At 41.0% G+C, this 23,170-nt stretch overlaps 1 protein-coding gene across 1 annotated transcript in view; it reads right to left on the bottom strand.

Annotated features, from left to right (window-relative positions):
* The window catches only part of ATP7A (ATPase copper transporting alpha), a 2,674,176-nt gene that overhangs the window by 1,446,878 nt on the left and 1,204,128 nt on the right, over positions 1–23,170 (bottom strand). The window contains exon 10 of the mRNA XM_044057744.1: positions 11,407–11,640. Coding sequence (XP_043913679.1) covers positions 11,407–11,640 — 234 coding nt within the window. The remainder of the gene's footprint in view (positions 1–11,406; positions 11,641–23,170) is intronic.

Genomic DNA, 23,170 nt, shown 5'->3' with positions numbered 1-23,170 from the left:
GAAGACAGAAATGCATTCATAACTTGCAGCTAGAGAGTGGGATAAAATAAAAGTGGAGTTTAAAAATGGGTTAGAAATAAAAGAAAGAGATACGGTTAAGAAGTAACAGCTGACAAAGTTTAAAGGGAAGCAACTACAGAGAGCTCAAGAGAAAATAAGTGAGTATCTGGATAATCTGCATGAGTTTAGAAGCAACTGTTGATAATTTTAGAGTACAAAAACTCTTAGCATAATGATTTAAGCAATAATAACCAGAGATTCTGTAGAGGTACTAGAGATTTTTTAGAAATTTAATGAAAATCTGGATAAACTGATGGTATTCTTGCAGAAGTTTGAAAGCTAGAGGGAAATAAAGATTTGGAAGGTTTTGTTCAACAGTATTTAAAAATGAATGGGGAGCACCAACATGCTGAAAGAAAGTGTGGTGGTTGTAATACCTACAGAAAGCAAAAACCTATCAGACCCAGATTCATATAGGCCCATTTCAATTTTAAATCATGATTATAAAGTGTTTATTGCTATAAAATTAAAAGAATGCTGAAGGTGTTGCCAAAATGGGGAGGCAAACATTTGACAACATTAACAGAACAATGATGATCTAGAGAGAAGCAGAATATAAGAAAATAATGCTGTTGTTGATGGGTTTTGATGCAGAAAATGTATTTGACAAAGTAAGATGGGATTTTATGAGAATAACAATGGAGCATTTGCATTTCCCTGATACAATAACAAGGCTAATTAGGAGGATATATGAGGGATCAGGTGCAAAAACTGAAGTGTGAAGGCTCCTTTCTGATAAGTTGTATGTGAAGACAGGAACCAGGAAAGGGTATCCTTTCTTCTTTGTTATTTGCATTATACACAGAGCCTCTAACAAAGAAAATAACGGACAAAGAAAGTCAAGTCTATAACTGGTATGGTAATCAAAAAAAGTTGGGCTTTTTTTTCAGACGATATTATTTTGTACTTGAATAAAGAAAAGAAAAACCAGAAAAGGGCATTTCAGTGTTGTGGGACATTCTGAGACAATTTTAAGATTTTTTGGTTTATAAAATTAAGGAAGACAAAACGAGATGAATTAATGATGACAAAATAGAGCCTATAGCTGTAAACTATGTACCCACACATGAAGATTCAGCAATACATATATTTATGGGTTTATTATGTGAGGTACTGTCAGCTATCCCAGGAGAAGTAGGGCAGTGAATGTGAAATATATGCCAGCATAATTAGCTGGAGTTTTGCAAAGAATTACATGAAATTTGTACACCAAACTGATTTGTACAGATTCTTGTGTTGAAAAATGTATTTGTAAATCTGCTTGTGTTAAAAAGTACCAACAGTGTGTCCTGCTGAACAGCAAAGAAATATACCTGTATGTCAGACTGTATTATAACTGCTGAAATTAATATTGTAACACAGAAGAGGTTAAGCTCAGCCCCAGTTAACTCTGAAAAATAGTATGAAATTAAATTACTTAATTTAGGCTATAAAGATTGCATCTTAGAGTTCTAATTACAGCCAGAGACAAAATGTCTGTACCAGAGAATGGTTTATTAGCTCTTGCAAGATGAGTGGAAGTGTTTTATTGTTTTATGGCTTCCAGAAACTGCAACAAATCTTCAAAAAGCTGTGTGTATGTGTGCATTACCAGACACATATGTGCGAGATTCTGGGTCAGTTGCTAGAAAGGGGGTAGATGGGGAACCAGAAGTCAGACGACCAGATGTATGTGATGTCATTCTGTAATCCAGGGCAAAAATTATGTCCGACTACTAGAGGAGACTGAAGTCTCACAGTGGTCTGTTTTTGGAACCTGACAAAGGAGGAGGACCACTCCCCTACTTCATCTTGCCTTGGTCTAGTAAGTGACCAAGAAATAGTTATTCTTTAGATCAGTCAGGAACATATAGTGAGATTAGTTAAGTATTGTTTTTCTGTAGCTGTGTGAATCTATTCATCTGTGTTATTTTAATATTTCTTGTAACAAACTCTGGTGTCTACTCTAAATAGATATTTAGTATTTTAGGTTAATAGGATGATAGTAGGCTATTGGACCGGAGGCCCTTATAAGCCTAGCCAAGAATTTCCCCATGTTCCCTCAAAGTCAGCACCTGTTTCCTCTGTCCAGTAGGGCCACAGGTGAGATCCCAGGGGTATATTTTCTGTTTCCCATTCAGGTGTCCAGGTTCCTCTTAAAGAGGGCAACAGAGGTACTCTGCTTGATATGAAGAGGGAGTCTATTCCATAGACGGGGAGTCTTTGGTACACAAATCTATCCCATGTCAGAGACCAGGTTAAGGCCTTGTGTGCGGGCTGCGCGAGTGGAGTTTGTCTTATGGATATCCAGCAACTACATCAAAGCTGGGTTTGAAGTGGTCTTTCATGTTCTTTTATTATTTATTGTTAAATATATTTAAACTTTTCACTTTGGCTGGTCGTTTAGAGAACATTTTAACCTTTGAGAGTACTCATATATTTGGTGACTCTGTGGCCACTTTTGAAAGCCTTACTGCATTGGTCAAACACTATCATTTGTATTAACATTAATTTCACTCAGTATATTCTGTACCCGTGTAAGAGCCTTACAGTTGTTGGCATTGGTGTGTCTGGTGGCAGTGTAACTACCTTTTAATCTGGGCAGAAGGGAGCATAGCAAGTAAATCTGTGTCAGCCTTTCCCAGGTGTGTGCATGTGTATGCAAATCAATTCTCCAAGAGTGTGTGCATCAGCTGCTTGGACCAGGGACATGAAGCATTGGTTTCACACAGAGGGTGCTGGAGGACTTGGCTTGGATACTCAACTTGGACTCAACTCTACAGCTGTGCCAGTGGTGAGAGAGAGAGCGTGAGAGAGTGACAGTGAGTGAGAGAGAGACAGAAAAACCCTGGACTCAGAGTGTTCACTGTGTGCTCTTAAGAGAAATTGTGCTTGAAACAGACAGCTGCATCCAGAAATACTGGCTGCATCCATTTCTTTTCCTTCTCCCATGTCAGTGGTGGTGATTCAAACTCCTTGATTCCTGGCTCAGAGAGGGGACATCACGGTGGGGACATATTAAAATGAAGTATTTAGGAGTATGGATTAAAAGGGATTCTGTTATGGCTGTAAAGGATATGTGGGAAGAGACAAAACAAAAAACAATACATAAACTGAGAAACTGGAAGCTTGTGTTTATGGATAAGGGTAACAAGATACAAGCAATGAAAATGTTTTTAGTTCCTTTAGTTTTATACACAGGTCAGGCATATTTTTATCAATCAGAGAAGTTGAAGACAGAAATTAATAAAGAGTTGACGGATTTTATCTGGAAGGGGAAGACGGCAAGGTTCAAGATGGGATAAGTTGATTCTTCCAATAGAACAAGGTGGTTTAAGATTACCTGATTTGAAGGGATACTTCAGAGTTACACAGTTAAGACTCATATTTATAACACAAGCAGAAAAGTACAGTTTTGTACCTACCATAAATGTAGATGTTCGAGTGTATACCCTGCTGCAGTCATCACACTTGGGTTATCTTGCCATCAGGCGGTCCCGCAGTCAGCCAGAATTCCAAAGTCTTGGTCTGGCGTCGGTTGCTGTCACTTCTTCCCTGACGTCAGAGCGCCAGGGGTATATCAGAGGCATCCAACGCCATTTTCTTCAGTTTTTTCTTCCCCAGATGTCAGGTGCCCCTAATAGGTAGGCAAAAATATATGTATATATAGCTATCTTGAAAAAAGTAAAACAAAACCCTTAGGCACAAGCAAATACACCACAGAGGTTGTACAGAATAGAGATAAGTTCAGCTGGTTTTAGAGGAAATGGAGGGAGGGCAACCTGGACTGCAGCAGGGTATACACTCAAACATCTACATTTATGGTAGGTACAAAACTGTACTATGTTCATCGTGTTACCCTGCTGCAGTCATCACACTTGGGTAGAATCCCAAAGCTAAGGATGGGCAGAGGAGTCAAACAGGGTTAGAAGGGGCTAGAAGGCCCTGCAAAACTGCAGTGGCGAAGCCCGCCCTGGTCTTAGAGTAAAGTGGTAAGTGATCATGTTTGGTGAAGGTGTGTACTGAACTCCAAGTTGCAGCTTCCAGAATATCTTTGGTTGGTACTTCCCAGAGGAAGGCTGTAGATGTAGCTGCTGCCCTGGTAGAGTGGGGCCTTATGGTAGTAGGAACTGGTTTTCCATGGTGAGTGTAGCAAAAACGTATGCAATGTCCTATCCATTTGGAAATAGTTTGTTTTGAGATAACCTTTCCTTGTGATGCTGTAGCATAGGATACAAGAAGCTGGTCAGATTTTCTGAAAACCTTAGTTTTATCCAAGTAGTAACGTAGCTGTCTGTGAATGTCCAAGGAATGCAGGAGTCTTTCTCCTTTGTTCTGTGGATTTGGAAAGAAGGTGGGTAAATGGATGGTTTGATTTAGGGCCACACTGGATACCACCTTAGGCATAAAAGAGGTGTTAGTTTGTAGAGAAACCCTGTCTTGATGAAAAATGAGGAAAGGCTCTACTGCCATTAGTGCCTGAAGTTCTGAAACTCTTCTAGCTGAAGTGATTGCTAGCAGCAGGGCAGTCTTTCATGATATAAACTTCAAGTCAGCTGAGAAAGCTGGTTCAAAAGCAGGTAGCGTGAGTTTTTCCAGAACAAAACTGAGGTCCCAAGTAGGTGATGGTGCTCTCCTGCGAGGCCTAATGTTCTTGGCCCCTCTGAGAAACTGGCTTAAGAGTGGATGTGAAAATAAGGGAGGATCCGTGTTGTAGTGAGCAGAAATAGCTGAGGTGTAGATTTTAATAGATGAAAAAGAAAGCCCTTTGTGTAACATCTCAGTTAGATATTGCAGAATCTGAGGTATGTCAGGCTGAAGGGTATTTTGGCCTTTAGCTTGGTTCCAGGCGCAAAACCTTTTCCATTTGTCTGAGTAGGCTTTCCTGGTGCTGGGCCTCCTGGCCTCCAAAATAACTTTCATAACAGCTTGTGAGAGAGGAGCTGGCTGGTTGCCTAGGTGATTTGCCATGCAGCCAAGTTTAAGGTTTTGAGCTGGCTGTGTAGAATCTGATTGTCTTGATGTGTGAGCAGGTGGGTAATTTGTGGCAGAATCCATGGTGGGCCATGGGCCATATTCCTTAATAGTGGGTACCAGTGCTGGCGTGGCCAGTCTGGAGCAATGAGTATCATTCGGGGTCTCTCCATCCTGACTTTCAGTAGCACCTTTGTGAGAAGGGGCAGTGGAGGAAAGGCATATACTGTTAGCATTTTCCAACTGAATGAGAGTGCATCCACTTTCCAAGCTTGTTGGTGAAAAGTCCTTGTGCAAAACTTTGTTAGCTGACAGTTTTGAGGGCTGGCAAACAGGTCTATGTCTGGGAGCCCCCACTTTTGAGTTATCATTGCGAATACTTGTGGATCCAGTTTCCATTCGTGGGGATCCATGATGTTTCTGCTTAGGTCATCTGCCAATATGTTCTTTTTTCCTGGCAGGAAATGAGCTTGTAATTGAACTTGGTAAGCCAGTGCTGTGTTCCACAAGGTCATTGCTTGCTTGCCTGCATAGAGGGTAGGAGTGTGTGCCCCTTGTTTATGTACCACATTACTGTGGTGTTGACTGTCCTTATGATAAGCTGTCCTGGATGCAAGAGGTCCTTGAAGGCTGTCAGAGCATTTTGTACAGCTAGCATTTCTTTTTGATTGATGTGCAGATTCCTTTGATCTGCTGTCCATAAGCCTTGAACGCACTGTCCTGCCATGTGTGTCCCCCAGGCATAGTCCGATGCATCTGTTTCCCTGGCTGGGGGTAGGGTGAAAGGCTGACCCTTGTTGAGGTGACAAGCCTGTGACCACCATAGAAACTCCTGTTGAAGGCAGGGAATGAGAGTTATCATAGTTTCCAAGCTGTGACTGTGTTGAGTCCATACGCTTTTTGAGTACCATTGTAATTTCCTCATATGCAGTTTTGCAAATGGTATTAGTAGTACACAAGATACCATGAAGCTCAAGGCCTGCAGAATTTTTCTTGCAGGGAGTTGGGTCTTTGTTGCCATTGTTCTGAAGTATTGAGTTAATTGTAGTTGTTTGTCTGGCATCAGATAAGCCATCTGGGCCATTGTATTCAAGCTGGCACCCAGGAATGTCATAGTTTGTGAGGGCACTAGTTTTGATTTCTGTTCGTTTACTGTGTACCCTAGGCAAGTTAGAAGATGTCTTACAAAAGCCAGGTGTTGTAAGAGAATGTCCTTGCTTTCTGCTTGTATGAGACAGTCGTCCAGGTATGGGTATATTTGAATTCCCCACTGTCTGCAGTATGCAATTACTGGTGCCAAGCATTTTGTGAAGACCCTGGGTGCAGTAGATAAGCCAAAGGGCAGTGCAGAGAATTGGTAATGGGTTGAACCTGCAATGAAACGGAGGTATCTTCATCAATTTTGTCTGACAGGGACATGCAGGTATGCCTCCTTGAGGTCCAACGTTACTAGCCAAGCTTTCTTGCCCAACATGGGAAGAAGCTGCTGTAGTGTTAGCATCTTGAATTTGGGTACTTGCAAGAAAGTGTTTAAAATTGAAAGGTCCAGAATGGGTCTCCAAGCATTGTCCTTTCTAGGGACTAGAAAGAGCCTTGAGTAAAATCCTTGGCCTTGCTCCTGTGTAGGTACCAGTTGGATGGCTTTCATGTCCATGAGAGCTGTAATTTGTTTTTGTGCCTCTGCCCATTGATTTTGTGGCAGGTTTGGCATTCCTTTTATCCTTGGCAAGGTGTGGAAATGGAATCTGTATCCTTGTGAGATAATGTCTAGGACCCATTTGTCCTTTGTGACAATGCGCCAGTTGTCTGCAAAAAGTGTTAATTTTCCTCCCAAGGGAGCTGCCAAGAGGGTTCTGCTTGGCAGTTTGATGTTTAAGTCATTGTGTTTGCCTTCCAGTGGTTTGGGACCTGTCTTCTCCTCCTTTCTGTGTTGTAGTGCCCCATTGGCGAGGTTTGTAAGGGATTTGTGCTTGTCCTCTACCCCTTGGGCACCTGTATTTACCCCTCTGTGGCCTGTCAGAAGCTGGAAAGGACCAATTTTTTGTTGGCCAATTTCTGCTGAAGCGTGGGGGCTGTACCTGTAAGAAATCTTTGACCGTCTGCATAGATTTTGCCTTATCCTCCATTTTCTTTAAAACCTCCTCTGCTTTAACCCCAAATAAAACATCCTGCTGTAAGGGTGCATCCAGTAACTTTGCTTTAACATGATCAGGCAGAGATTGTTCCTTTAACCAAGCATGCCTACGTATAACAGACCCAGTAACAGCTGCTCTGGAGGAAGCTTCCAAGGCATCAAAACCACATTGTAAAGTATGTTTGCCCACCTGTTCAGCTGCATGCAACAGATCTTGCATTTCCTTGAGTTCAGACTATTGAGGGAGCGTGCCCATCTTTTGTTTTAGTTGAGATATAAGGAATTGCTGGTATTTAAGCATGTGAAATTGACAATTTAGTGCTCTCATAGCTAAAGTAGTAGAGGTGTAAACCTTCTTCCCCCGCCTGTCTAGTGCTCTGGAGTCCCTCTCCGAAGGTACAGGATTTTTAGCCATAGAAACCTTAGCCCCTTTGGGACCCTGGGAGATTGTCTCTGGATCAGCAGCAGGGCTTTTGTAAAGGAATTTGTGAGAGTTAGGCACTCTATAGTATCTATCTGGTTTGGCTGGAGCAGGAGGCAGAGAATCTGGATTTAAACTAGATTCTAAGAAAACATCATCTACTATGTCCAAAACAGGGGGGATAGCAAGAGGTCTGTGCTGGGGAAGTAAAAGAAACTCCCGGAGCCTTTTCTTTGAGTCAGAGTAGTCCTGACCCTCCCAGTGGAAATGTTCCCTCATGGTGTGTAAGGTTTCCCCAAAGGAGTAGTCTTCAGGGGGAGAAGCTGAGGGAATTGAGTTCTTCAGCATCATAATCTTCATAAGGGGGAAAGGAGTAATCCTGTGCCTCAGAGGAGCCTGAGGAAACAGACATCTGATCAGAGGAGGCATAATCCTCCTCTTGTCTAGGCCTTTTGCCGGGGGGGGGGGGGGTTGGGAACCCCTGATCAAAGAAATCAAATCTTCAGCCATTTTAAGCATCTGTTTCTTAGGCATAGGGCCTTGACCTGGAGACTGAAGGGTAGGCTTTTTTTGGTTTTAGAGGAGTCTTAAGCTTAGCATAAGATTTTATGGTGAGGGTAGTCGGTCTGAAGACACCTTCAGAAACCGAAGGTGTTTCTGCAGCACCGGCTTCCCCTACTGCGATGTCGTCAGTTGGACCTAAGGTAAAAGGCTGCATCGGCCTAGAAATCTCTGCTGGGGGATCCGATGCAGCCTGGGGAACCAATTCAGTGGTAGCCAGGGGCTGCGTAGGCGCCTCTCTGAAAACCAGAGAACCGGAGACCGGGCCAGCCGAGGCCTCAGAGTCTGGCTTGGATCTAGGCTGCCTGTCCCTATCCTTGCGTTTTTTATGCACGGTGGTAGTCGGTTGCTCCGACGGCATACTGTAATAAAATTTTCTACCGAAGTAGTGTCGTGTGAAATCAAAGCGACGCTTTATAGTTCGCTTATTGAACCTAGCACAAAACCGACAACCAGTGACGTCGTGGTCTGGGCCTAGGCAAGGTATACAAAAAGAATGAAAATCCTTATGAGGTATTTGCTTCCCACAAGAAATGCAATTGTTAACTTTTTCTGACATCGGACTGAGGCAAGAAAAGGTTCCCCAACGGGGTACTTAGCTTTGAAGACTTTGGACTGAAACTCGATTAGAAAATCTCAGGTGTCGGCCAACCGGCACTTGTGAACTGCTTCTGCTTCGGGCACTGCGCGGCAAGAAAGACTGAAGAAAATGGAGTCAGATGCCTCTGATATACCCCTGATGCTCTGACGTCAGGGAAGAAGCGACAGCACCCGACGCCGGACCAAGACTTTGGAATTCTGGCCGACTGCGGGACCGCCTGACGGCAGGATAACCCAAGTGTGATGACTGCAGTAGGGTAACACAATGAACATGCTGTAATTCAAAGAGGAAAGGGCTGATGATGATGATGATGCAATGGGGGTAAATTCAAGAAATAAGGAGAGAGTGTGATTTTCGATGCAGCTCCTTAAGAAGCATAACAAAAGCCATACAGAGTATCATACTCAAAGTAGAAGAAAGTATTATAAGAACTAAGCCAACACAAGAATGAAGAAAGGAGATCCTGCCGATAGGGATGACTGCAATTATGGGTACAGAGAAGAGGCAAGAAGTGAAACAGGAACCAAGGTTTTGGGTACCAAATAGCTAGAGAAGGAAGGGTAACAGAATGGGAAAAGGCTAAGGACATTTGAACTGCAGGCTAGAGACTGCCTTCCCTATCAGTGACTGATAACAGTATATAGTCAAAGAGAAAGGGACTGGTGAATCCTAAGTGAAAGACTTGCACTGGTAGAGTTTTTAGTTGAATGTAGAGCAGAAATTGCTGTTAAAAAAGGGGATAATTAGTAGGGCATATAAAATATTGCATGATCACTATAGGAATCAATCAGAGGAAGTTAGAAGATTGGAAAGAGAGATTAGGTGAGCAATTCACAACAAAACAATGGAAGGACATGTATATGCCTCCCAAATATGCAAGTAGAAGATTTAGAACTTGTCCTTGGAAGTGTTTGCATGGCTGTTTTATACCCCAGGCAGACTGCAAAGAATTTTATCTCATGTAGATGGCAAATGTTGGGGGTGTGATCGGGATGAAAGAAGCAACTGAAAGCATATGTTCCGGGATTGCAATGAGTTAGCAGATTTAAAAAATTCCCTACAGATTACTCTATCAGAAATATTCTGTGAGCAAATAAGTGTAAATAAGAAAATAATTTTTTGGGGGGCTGGGGTACAGGATCTGAATTGTCTACACAGTTTAATTCTAGTGGCTGCCAAAAAAGCAAATACTAGAAAATAGAAATGGAAGTCTAAGTCAACTGTATTCGAAGCAGTGACTATTGTAACAGAGATAAAAGAACTAAAAGGGTAGGAGCAGATTACAAAGAAAAAATGGCAATTGTGGGGACAATACATGCAGAATAAAGTTTTAAATAAGGAGTGCGGTTTAGGATTAGGCAGGAATTTAATAATTCATGTAATGTATTGATTATAAATGTATAAAAGCATGTATGTGATGTATAATGTTTGTATCTGTGAACATGCTAACATGGTTTGATTTATATTATATAAATGTATATTTGCCTATGTTTTAAGTGATAATTTAATAAACGTGTTAAAAAAAACAAACAAAAAAAAAACAATGAGGGATACACCTCTGAGGTAGCAGTATACACTTTAAAAAGAAGAGAAAATGAAGATTAAATACAATCCTTGAAACATAGTCTACTATAATGCTTGTGTACCATTAGCTCACAACACACTTCCCTGCTATCACTCTCTCATATTGGCAAGTGCCCTGACTCCCACTACTCTGATTGCAGTGCATTCCCACTAAACTAACACTCTCTCTCAGAACTTGGATTCTAACTCTAAAAAACACTCTTAATTACTCCCTAAACTTAAAATCCCCCTACCTTCTCTAACCTTAACTCTGAGACAACTCCTGTTCGTTCCCTAACACTAACTCGGAGCCAACTCTCATTTGTTCCCTGGCCTTAAAATCCACATCCCCTCAAACCCTAACTCTGAGTCAATTCCCAACTACTCCATAAACCTAAAATCCCCCTCCAATCCCTATCTCTAACCTAGCACTAATTCCTGGTTGCTCCCTAAAAATAAAATCCTTCTCCCCTTCCTAACCCTAACTCCTAACTTCCAAATGCTCCCTATGCATTCCAGGCTGCTGGAGTGTTTTCAGAGAATGGTATACTCTCTCAGTAAAAGTAAAATAAGACATACATAACAGAGGATCTTCATGTGCCCTAAGAGAATGCACAAAGACTTTTATTTTAAGTTTGCTTTATATAAGGGTGGACAGAAGAAACAGTTTATCAGTTTAAAGGTGAGCTTAATAATAATAAAGCCCTTGATTTTACTATCACCCAGTTAGACTTCTGCAGATTACTTATGATATATGATGTTTTAACAGCACATTTTAGCAATTACTACAAAACTGACTTTCTCAAAAGCAGTGTGCAATAATACTTACTGTTTTAACAGGAAAGAAATATTTTAAAATTTGATTTATTCTCTGAATGGGTATTATTATACAACTTGGTTCCATGAAAAGGGATCTGAACTCCAATACATCAAGAAATAAGAAAAATAAATGAAACCATTCTCAGTTAAATAAATGCATTACTAATAAATGTTTAAGAAATCCTTGAAGAAATAAGCATTTACAGCAAAATCAAGATACACTTTCACATTTATAACACACTATCAATGTGTAGAAGCAGGACAGCTATGAATGGGTTCTACAATAACACCTACCTTTGCAATGTACTCTAACCAACGGCCCAAGGAAACAAAGACAAACAGCATGGGTGGTGTGTCGAAAAATGTTACTGGATTCAGCGTTGCCTGCTCAACCAAGGCAACTATAAGAATGACACACGAGTAAATAAAAGCGACAGTTGTTGCAAGAACAATTAATACATCCATGTTGGCAAGCTTATGCTTCAGCGCTTTATAAGCATGAATATAGAAGTACCAACCTCCTATAACCTGAAAAAAAATAAGAGTGTATTCTTTAGATATCCTTTACATTGTAACTTCTACTGAGAGAGTACTCTGTGTTATTTTCATTAGCATAATAAAAACAAATAATGCTTTAAGGTTATAGCAGCAAGGCAACAGACAACTCCTCATGAAGATAACACATTACTATTAAAAAAGTTTGCTAACAAAGCATTCTTTTTACTCATAAACCAAACACATATGCATCAGTATGGCCTAAAACATTTCAGACTGTTGAACAAATATATCATTCCATCTGCTATTAAAGAACCCCAGTGCTCAAAGGCAAATCTCTGAAACAAGGAACTGGACACCTAAATTGGCCAAAAGAAAAATATTTTTCAGTCATTTACAAATCTATAGCAACAGAAAGTGCTTCTATAGCCCATTTCAATTCAAATGCTGCACAATTCATAAGTTACTCAGTGAGTCAATGACAGAATTAAGTCAACAAATAAATGCAGTTTTATGCAAGTACACACAAAACAGAAAATAAAATTCCTCTTAAGTGTATTATGCGTGGCATACATTAAATTAACACAAATGTTATCCTAATAGCTAACAGCTGTCTACCACGGGATAATCATTTTAGGAAGAAAGTTTTGGATGACCAAGTTGCAGCCTCCACAATACTTCTATAGTCCACCCCTTTCCTAAAAGCTCTAGAAGTAGCCATTGGCCTGTTAAAGGTTAGCTTTGACATGGGTGGTAAGGATCTTTCCATGATAAGAATATAAACATTGGATAGCATGGGTAACCATTTGGAAACAGTTTGCTTTAGCACTGGTTGTCCCCTCTCTGTATCTTCACAGGCAATGAGGAACTGACTGGAACTTCTGACATCATTTGTTTTGTCACTGTAGTATACAAGTTACCTTTTTCAAAGAGATTCTCTCTCACATTTTTATGTTTAGGAAAAAAGAGTTGGGAGGTGAATACACTGATTCAGACTGAAATTTGATGCCACTTTTAACAAGAAGGAAAGGTTGGTTCGTAAAGATTAACTATCCATATGTAAAGTCAAAGTTGAATCACCATAGAAGCTTGAAACTCACTCATCTAGCTGAAGTCAGAGGAGTGAGTAACATTATTTTCTATGTTGTGAAATTTAATACAACCTTATGAGCTGATTCAAAAAGAAAAAAAGTATAAGTTATTATAACACAAAATTAAGATTCCAAGGAGGAAACACATGATCTGATGTTGTTGATCTTCATCAAATCCTTGACAGTGGGTTCAGTTCCGAACCTCGAAACAGACTCAGCCATATCTTTCAGCTCGTGTTCTCCATACTCTCGAGCCAGGTACTACTCATAATGCTCCTCACAGAGATTACCTCAGATCTTCTTTGCCGCTTCGCAGACTAGACATGTTCATTCATTCTCTCAAGCCTTGGCCTAATTATTAAGTGTTTTCAAATTTTTTCATATAATTCTCTTCGTTCTTTAAACTCTTGCATTTCTCGTATTTTTTAGTACTTCTACTTGCTCCACTTACTTTACTAATTAACCTTTCTTTCATTCTCTTTTTCTACCATAGGTAAACTGTCCAGTACCATCATTGGAACTCCTTTCTTTCTCTTTTTAAATACTACTAAAGGTATTTCTTAATACCATCAAAGACACTGTTTTTTTCCTCTCCCTTTTTCTATCCAAAAAAAAAAATCTTTCCTTCTTCTTTTCTTTACCCTTTGAATATGGCGGCCCAACAAGAGAAGCTTTCTCCAGCAAAACCTTCTCAGGGCACCTCCAGGTTCAAGAGGTGCACGAAATGTGAGGGTAAAATGCTCAACTCAGACGGACATATCCTGTGTGTACTGTCTTGGCAAGATTCATTTGCAAGAGAATTGTGCATTTTGCCACGGGTTTTCTACCCGCACGATGACAGAAAGAAAAAACAAATTAATTTTTAAAGGGCTTCTGAAATCTACCTTTGATGAGGCCATCTCTGAGTCCAGGGAGAAAACTGGTACTTCATCATCTTCTTCCCATGGCTCAAAGAAAAGGTTATCTTCAGTTCTAAGTCCTCGGAACTGACTAATAAAATGGCTAAATCTTCCTCAGTAGTGAAGAGTTTACTAGTACCAAAGGAGTTGACTACACCTACTAAATTGGCTTCGGAGCCGACAGCCTCTATATCAGTACCTGCTGATAAATTGGCACCTAAGCAATTAGGGCTGCTTGTGCTCCCAAGAACTTCCTACTCCCCTTCTGTGGACCCATTCAGAGATACCCCATTTGTGGAACTGAGACCCCTCCCCCAAGATCTCCTTCAACTGCATCGGTACATGCTTTTTTTAAGAGTCTATCAGAAGCAGACAGTATGAGACTAGTGGATCAGCTACTTGTGGTGAGAGGATTACCTTCGGTTCTGAGCCTAACCGGAGTAGAAAGTGTCCATCCTATGACCCCCTCATAACCTCCTCTTACCACTCTAGATGAGCCTTTGGAGCCTTCGATCCTGACACTCCCAGCTCCAACTGACTTGGTTCCAGTAGCATCTTCATCTTTGGCTCTGAGAACTGTCCTGAGTAACTCCAAACTTTCGGCACTACAGACCTCCCGGGGTCGAGACTCCCTGGTCAGTTCCGAGACACATGATACCTTTTCGGTTCCTTCAGAACAGTCTATTCCTCTCGGTGCCTCGGTCCTTGTAGAGTTGACCCAGGCTCCTCTTCCGGAGGCAGTTTCCTCTGTGCGGGGTGTGACCCTGGTTGCGAAGGAGTCTATTTTGGTTCTGGGCTCCCATCCCTCTATGGGGGGGGGGGGGTGCTGCCTTCTGGATTATGTAGACGGCATTATCCATTAGAGATTCTCAGATTTTGCCATCCTTGTTGGGACAGATTTCTTCTTCCTTTTGACCTGAGCTACCATTAGTCTCACCACCAGGACAGAGGGCACAAAAGTCCCAGGTAACTCCCACTTTAGTGGTCTCCTCTTCAAACACTTCCCTGGATCATTCCCCCAAGGAAGTCCCTGTGAAGAGGAAGTGAAAGAGGAAGCACCTGGACTCCCCTGAAGAATCTTACACTGAAGACACTGATTTTGATGAAGGGGAAGGTACCCCCAGGTCTCCCTTGTATGATGTTTCCTTTGGGTACATCCTAGAAATCCTGAAACAGAGGGGTGGCTGGCTATCCATCCTTCCTTGGAGAAACTGGCATACCTGGAGGCTTTTCATGCCCAGCCCTTTACCTCTTAGATCTCTCCACCCACTGATGATTTTATTAAACTGATTGCTCAGTGGGCATGGAAGATGCCCAGCTCCATACAGCCAATACCCAAGAGACCTGACCGGGTATTATCAGCCCCCAAAAATGAACCACATTGGTCTAAAGGAATTCTGTTGATGCCATGGTGATAGCGGCTGCCACCAAAAAGGAACTTGCTGAAGAGAGTCCCACTATCCATCTTCCTAGCAAGGAGTCTGGGACTTTGGATAGATTTGGGAAGTGTGTTTGTGCTTCAACAACCTTCCCTCTAAAGTCCTTGAACTATATGGTACACTTTACAAGATTACAGAGAGATTTGAGTAAAAAGCTTTCAAGCACTCTCTCAGGAGCAGAGCCTGACGGGGTGTGTGACAAAGTCTCCTACCAGCTTGCAACTCTTGATACTATCTCCAATTCGTCCATGAGGCTGTCCAGCAATCCAAATTCTGGATGGTCTCGGTTCAATCCATACTTCGTTCTTGGAAAAAGGAAATTGGATGTGCTCTATAGACCTCCAAGATGCTTATTACCACATAAAAATGGAAAAAAGCTCCAAGAGTTTTCTGCGCTTCTGGCTATAAGCCAATCATTACCAGTTCAGTGCACTGCCCTATGGACTCACCACAGCCCCCAGGGTGTTTACTAAATGCATGGCAGTAGTTGCAGCTCATTTCAGACTGCAAGGTTTTTGAGTCTTTCCACATCTCGACGATTGGCTCCTCACCGCTACCACCAGATATCTTCTAAAACAAGCAAATATCTGTACGTCACTATAACAATAAATTTCGAAAAGTCCAACCTTCAGCCATCTCAGCAACTGGACTTCATCAGTGCTCATTTAGACATCTCAGGGATTGTGTCTTTCCCTCCAGAATGACTACAACGCATCAAAATCAAAGTCAGGAAAATTCAGCAGAACGACAAGGTTTCAGCAAGACTTGTTCTTCAAATCTTAGGTCCCATGGCTGCATCAATCACTCTAGTTCCTCTATCGAGGTTTCATATGTGAATCCTGCAGTGGTTACTAGCTTCCCAATGGTCTCTCATGCATCAACCGATATCTCATCCCGTATTGATTACTAACTGTTGCAAACAGGATCTCAAATGGTGATTACATTTCAACCAGACTCTCTTGAGCCAGCTGTTTATTCTTCCTCAGCCTCAAGTCAGAGAGACCACAGATGCTTCCCAGATAGGGTGGGTGGGGCATTATCTGGGAAAGACAGTCCAAGGCGCATGGTCCCGCCTTGGTCCCAATTGGAGGACAACTTGCACATCAATGTTCTAGAAATGAGGGCAGTGCTATTAGCGTTGCAAGCATTCCAAGACATCCTTCCTCTTGGACAATTCAGACAAACATGTCACTAGTCATACATATACATACATATATATATATATATATATATATATATGTGTGTGTGTGTGTGTATATATATATATATATATATATATATATATATATATATACACACACACACATATATATATATATATATATATATATATATATATATATATATATACACACACACATATATATATATATATATATATATATATATACATTACATTTTATATATATATATATATATATATATATATATATATATATATAGATACATACATACACACACACATATATATACACACACACACATATATATATATATATAGACACACACACATATATATAATATACATATACATGCATACATACACACACACACACACACACACACATATATATATATATATATATATATACACACACACACACACACACACACACATATAAATATAGATACACACACAGATACATATATATACATATTCAATCATGAAACTGAGTAGGTAAATTAAATACTTAAGAAGAAAAAACAATAAAATATACATTTCTTCAACAAGACATTGGAAAAAATATATTGCCAAACAAGTGACCAGCGCTTTTGTTCCTTTATTAAAGTACTAAGAACTTCTTTTGAAATAAAAAGTTGAAAGATGCCCTTCTGTTAATATTACAGTGAGCAAACTCCTTTGCAACCATCACTACGGAGTTTGCTTTAACAACTGCTTACTGTTTGTATGTGACTTATAAAATGTTTTCAGCAAAATACTGTGCTTACTGTAACTATGCTGAAACGATAGTCACTACTCCACCCTATGGGTTGCTTTACAGGTTTTATTGCTTTTCTCAATAGGTTTACATGTTTTATTGCCGTTCTCACTGTAATACGTATTTTATATCACTTATTTTCCTGACTTAAAATAAAAAACAAAAAAATGATCAAAATGATCAAAGTGTAGTCTACCACTAACATTGCTTTCATGTAGTTTTGAGGAATATTTTCTTTAAAGGTTTTACACAGGACTTTTCTAACTACATCAGATTAGCAACAATTTTAAAATAGATAAGCTTTTACTTAAGTATTACTTTTCCAGCAAGGCTTGTTGGTATCACTTAAACTGCAAGTGAAAGTAGCTTACCCACTGAAGCTTCCCATATGCAAACAGGTATACATGCCTGTTGACAGCTTAAACATATATCTTGAAGCAATTCACATTTAAGTGCATATTAAACTATTTATAATACTGATATTTAACATACAGCAATTCAAACATGGACAGTTTTGCCTGATAAATGACCTAAATAATACTTTAGATGACCCCTGTGCCACAGTATTCTGTTCTGATGGAATGTTAACAGACTGAAAGACAGCATGTTAAGCATTGTTTTACTGCATATCAGTAACAAACTATTTAGCCATGAAGTGATTTGAATGATTTACTGTGACTTTTTCTGTGTTCAGAAAATAATACTCTGTACCTCTGTCCAATTAGAATACAGTATTTTGCTTACTTCTCAGTATTTCTTGCACACAGTTTGACTTACACTTCTGTCTCAATGCCTCTGACACTTTCAGACTTCACTTAACTCTCTGCACTTTAACAGTGCTAACAGCTCATTTTTGTGTTTTTATTCAACAACATGTAAATTCCTTTGAACACAACTATGTTTCCTTTTATGCACCTTTGTAGAATGGCCCCATCACAGATTATACAAAATCGATTAGAAGCAGAGCACTGCTTACTCTAGTTCTTGCAGTCATTTGAAATACATAAGATTTTAATTTCAACTGCAAATATTTTCTGTGCATCTCATAGCTCCCTTTCTGGACTCCATTACTTTTACAACACATTCTTATATGCCTCATCCTTGCTCTTTTTTAGTTGCATTCTGTCTTGGAACACATCCATTTCATCAATTATTTTAAAGTGCATGCATAATTTCACTACCTCTCCATACAGCTATTGTTAACATCAGGTCTGTTTCACTTAAAAGTCTGACCCTTGGTTTCTCTTCTGTTAATTCACAGACTATTCTATCTCTTATTCATGAATCATGCAACTCATCAAACTCACAGGTTTTTGACTTGATTCTTCAATTCAGTAACGAACATCTTAAGATATCTCTGAAGCTCCTTGTAGAGAGCACATGATAAATAAATGGCAAATTCTTTCTAGGCTCACAATAACTCCCGAGCCTCCTCTTTATTGTTTCTGTTCTGTCTTTCAAGTTGTAAAATGCAGAAGTGTTAAATATCTGTAGGGTTTCTTCCTCAGTGACATGCTGAAATGGGACACAATGTAACTTTTTAGGTTTCTTGGCCACTTCACTTACAGTGAAGAATGAGGAGACTTTCTGAATCCAAAGGTTTCAATTTGCAGGAAAATAGATTCAATGAGAATTTCTGGTGAGTGCAGTTGGAGTATTATTCTAACTGCATATTCTGCTTCACTGCTTAAAAACACACACATTCTTGAAACAAAAATATTTTGCAGACACCAAAGTACAGGTGTCTGTCAAACTGCTGAGTATGTAACAGACACTACGAATATGATTCTACCAAACAGTTTGGAACAATGATTTGATCAAACAACCCAAGACTGACTTTTGCTTAGATGTATGTCAGTGTGTGTGTGTGTGTGTGTGTGTGTGTGTGTGTGTGTGTGTGTGTGTGTGTGTGTGTAAGGGGGCATTCTAGTTGAGTTCAACTGCTTCAGCCTTTCACTCTCTTTACAGTGCTGTCTTATGTCCTAATATGTCAAAAGGAGGAAAGTACAGTTGTGTACACCCACCATAAATGTAGATGTTTGAGTGTACTCACTGTTGCAATCATCACTTTTGGGTTATCTGCTTGCAGTAGCCCTCAGTCGGCCTGATTAACAAAGTCTTGGGTCCTGTGTCGGTTGCTGTCCCTTCTTCCATGAAGTCAGGTCGTCAGGGGTATAAAACATGCAGCCGACGCAATTACATCAGTTTTTCTTGCCCCAGATGTAAGGTGCCCCCTTAATGGGAAGCAATTAAATCTATAAATATACAAGGTTATACTTCTAACAAAAAAGCAAATACACCAAAAAGCTTTTGAAGATAGTAAAGGAAAGTAGCGGTATATCTAAAAAAGAAAAAGAAGGGGGCTGGAGGGAGGGTAACCAGGATTGTAACAGTGAATACACTTGAACATCTACATTTACGGTAAGTGTACACAACTGTACTATGTTCTTTGTGTTTCACTGTTGCAGTCATCACTTTTGGGTAGATTCCCAAAGCTAAGGATGGGAGGAGGAATTTAAATAGAATTAGGACCAGCTAAAAGGCCCTGCAAGACTGTAGTGGCAAAGCCAGCTCTAGATTTAGAGAAAAGTGGCAGATGGTAATGCTTGGTGAAAGTATGTACAGAACTCCAAGTAGCAGCTTCTAGGATGTCCCTGGTAGGGATGCCTCTGAGAAAAGCTGTAGAGGTAGATGCAGCCCTGGTAGAGTTGTGTCTGATCCCCTGTGGGATAGGTTTTCCATGGTGTATGTAGCAAAAATGAATGCAATGGCCTATCCATGTGGAAATGGTTTGCTTTGAAATAGCCTTCCCCTCTGCCCCTGCAGCAAATGCCACCAGCAGTTGATCAGATTTCCTTTGAGGTTTAGTTCTGTCCAAGTAGAATCTAAGTTGTCTGTGCACATCTAAGGAGTGCAAAATCCATTTCCCTTTGTTCTGTGGATTAGGACAGAAGGTTGACAAATGTATGGACTGATTAAGGGCCACACTGGATACCACCTTGGGCATGAAGGAGGGATTGGTTCTGAGGGACACCCTATCCGCATGAAAGATGATGAAAGGCTCCACTGCCATGAGGGCCTGTAATTCAGATACCCTTCTTGCTGAAGTGATTGCTGAAAGGAAAGCTGTTTTCCAAGAAAGGAATTTTAAGTCTGCAGTGGCAGCTGGCTCGAAAGAAGGAAGGGTGAGCTTTTCCAATACAAAGTTGAGGTCCCAGGCTGGAGTTGGAGCTCTCCTGTGTGGTCATAGATTTTTGGCCCATCTGAGGAACTGCTTAAGCAGTTGATGAGAGAAGAGGGGTGGTTCTGTGTTATAATGAGCTGAGATGACTGAGGCGTGAATTTTGATGGAGGAGAAAGACAGGCCCTTATGAAGCATCTCAGTTAAGTATTGTAAGATCTGAGGTAAATTGGGCACTGTTGTGCTCATCCCTTGAGACTGGTTCCAGGCACAGAATCTTTTCCATTTTTCAGCGTAAGACTTTCTGGTACTAGGCCTCCTTGCCTCTAAAATGATATCCATCACTGGTTAAATGAGGGATGATAAATGAGAAATTATGTAATTAGCCAGGCTGCTAGATTCAGTGTTTGAAGTTGAGGATGCAGAATTTGGTTCTCCTGCTGAGACAAAAGAGTAGGAGTCTGAGGCAGGTGCCATGGGGCCCACAGTGACACGCTGCGCAAGAGGGGGTACCAGTGTTGGCATGGCCAGTCTGGTACAATCAAAATCATCCTTGGTTTGTCTTGTTTGATCTTTAGTAGTACTTTGGAGAGCAGAGGCCGAGAAGGAAAGGCATAAACTGATAGATTTTTCCAGCTGAAGGACAGAGTATCCACTTCCCAAGCTTGTTTGTGGGAGTCCTTGTGCAAAATGTGTCCAACTGATAGTTTTGGGGGAGGAAAGCAGGTCTATATCTGAGCTCCCCCATTTGCTTGTCAACATGTTGAAAATCCTTGGTTCCAGTCTTCACTTGTGTAGGTCCATGAGGTTTCTGCTTAGTTCGTCTGCCAGTGTATTTAGCTTACCTGGCAGGAATTGAGCTTGTAAATGTACCTGATAGCTCAGGGCTGTGTTCCACAATGCCATAGCTAGTCTGCAGAGGGGGTAAGCAATGTGTACCCCCCTGCTTGTTTATGTACCACATAACAGTGGTGGTGTTGTCTTCATCATTAATTGTCCTGGAAGAATGTGGTCCTTGAAGGCTGTCAGAGCATTCTGTACAGCTAACATTTCTTTTTGACTGATATGCAGGTGCCTTTGACTTGGGTTCCATTTGCCCTGAATGCACTTCCTTGCCAGATGCCACCCCCCCCCATGCATAATCTGATGCGTCTGTTGTTAAGGTTTGGGCGGCAGGGAGTAGTGTGAATGGTATTCCCCTGTTTTGGTGGTAGGCCTCTGCCTACCAAAGGAACTCTAGGTGTAGGCAAGGTATGATAGGAATCATTGCCTATAGATCCTGTGAATGTTGACACCATAGGCTTTTGAGATACCATTGCAGTTTCCTCATATGCAGCCTTGCATATGGAATTAGAAGAATGCAGGAGGCCATGAACCCCAAGGCAGTATTTGATTTGCAGATAACTGGGTTTTTGTGGCCTCTTGTTTGAAGTGGGTTGTCAAATTAATCCATTTATCTGGCGTGAGGAAAGCCATCTGGGAAGTTGTATTCAAGCTTGCTACCAGGAATATAATTCGTTGACAGGGTATCAGTTGTGATTTCTTTTCGTTTATGGTGTACCCCAGACAAGTTAGTATCCTTTGAACAAAGGTCAGATGATTCAAAAGTATGTCCTGGCTTTCTGCCTGAATTAGATAATCGTTCAGATATGGGTATATTTGAATATTTTTTTGCCTGCAGAATGCAATGACTGGAGCTAGGCACTTTGCGAATACCCTGGGCGCAGTAGATAAGCCAAAGGGCAGTGCAGAGAACTGATGGTGCATATAGCCTGCTTTGAAGCGTAGGTATTTTCTGCAAGACTCCCTGATAGGGATGTGCAGATATGCTTCTTTTAAGTCTAGTGTTGCCAAACATGCATCTTTGCCTAGCATAGGAAGCAGCTGGTGAAGAGTCAGCATCTTGAATTTTCGAATCACCAGAAAGGTATTTACAGTAGGAAGGTCCAGGATAGGACGCCATGTATTGCCTTTTCTGGGTATCAGGAAAAGTCTCTAACAGAACCCTTGTCCCTTTTCCTCTTCTGGTACAAACTGAATGGCCCCCATGCTTAAGAGTGAGAGTACTTGATTTGGGCCTCTGCCCACTGATCTGGGGGCAGATCTGGCCACCCGCTTGGTGTTGGTAAGGTGTGGAAGTGAAATCTGTATCCTTGGGACACTATATTTAAAACCCATTTGTCCTGGGAAATGAGTTCCCCAGTTTTTGGCCTGCAGACCAATCTTTCCACCTAAAGGAGGCTTCAGTTGGGAAGTGCTTGGAAGTTTTAGAAGCAAGTCATTGAGACTGTTTTCCACAAAGGAGAGTCTTACTACTCCCGATTTGGGTGCGGAAACCCCCCACTGCTTATTCTTGTGTGTCCCATGGGACTGAAACCTGGGGTTTCTGCTATGTCTGGGTTTGGCTTGAGAAGACCTTGAAGAGGCTGGAAAGGACCAATTCTTAGAGGGCCAGTGCCTACTAAATCTAGGAGGCTGAACTTGTAAGAAATCTTTAACAGTTTGCATAGGTTTGGCTTTATCTTTTACCTTCCATCTTTTTAAGAAGTGTTCTGCATGAAACTTCGCCTAGTTAGATAGCAGTCATTTAATACTTCTTTCTGTCTCCTGTTTTTCAGCCTCTAAGTCCTGTGTGGAGTCACAGCCGGTCCCTCTATTTGAATCCCTGTAAGGCTAATAATATCCTACTGAATAGTAGGTAAACTCAACTTAGAAGCCCTTCAGGATCTTCCTGGACCGTCTACATTTCAGCCTCACAGTGTAGGTGTTATCCTACAGTATATGTATGTTTAAATATAACCTTGTGAGTGCATTAACTTTAAATTACTGGTGTCTGCTATAAATTGTTAACTATTTTGTAAGGGCCACCATACATGTGGACCTTCCCCTCCTACCATCTCTCTATTAACTTATCCCCCCCTTCTCCAACTATCCTAGTGGAGTGAGTGCTTGCCCTGCATTATCCACTAAAGGGCAGCGGAGCTCAGGCTTTGGATACCTTCTCCCACTGGTT

Source organism: Protopterus annectens, chromosome 15.part0 (genome assembly GCF_019279795.1).
Source record: "Protopterus annectens isolate FY-2018-M chromosome 15.part0, PAN1.0, whole genome shotgun sequence".
NCBI lineage: Eukaryota > Metazoa > Chordata > Ceratodontiformes > Protopteridae > Protopterus > Protopterus annectens.
This window is presented reverse-complemented; position numbering and strand designations above follow the sequence as displayed.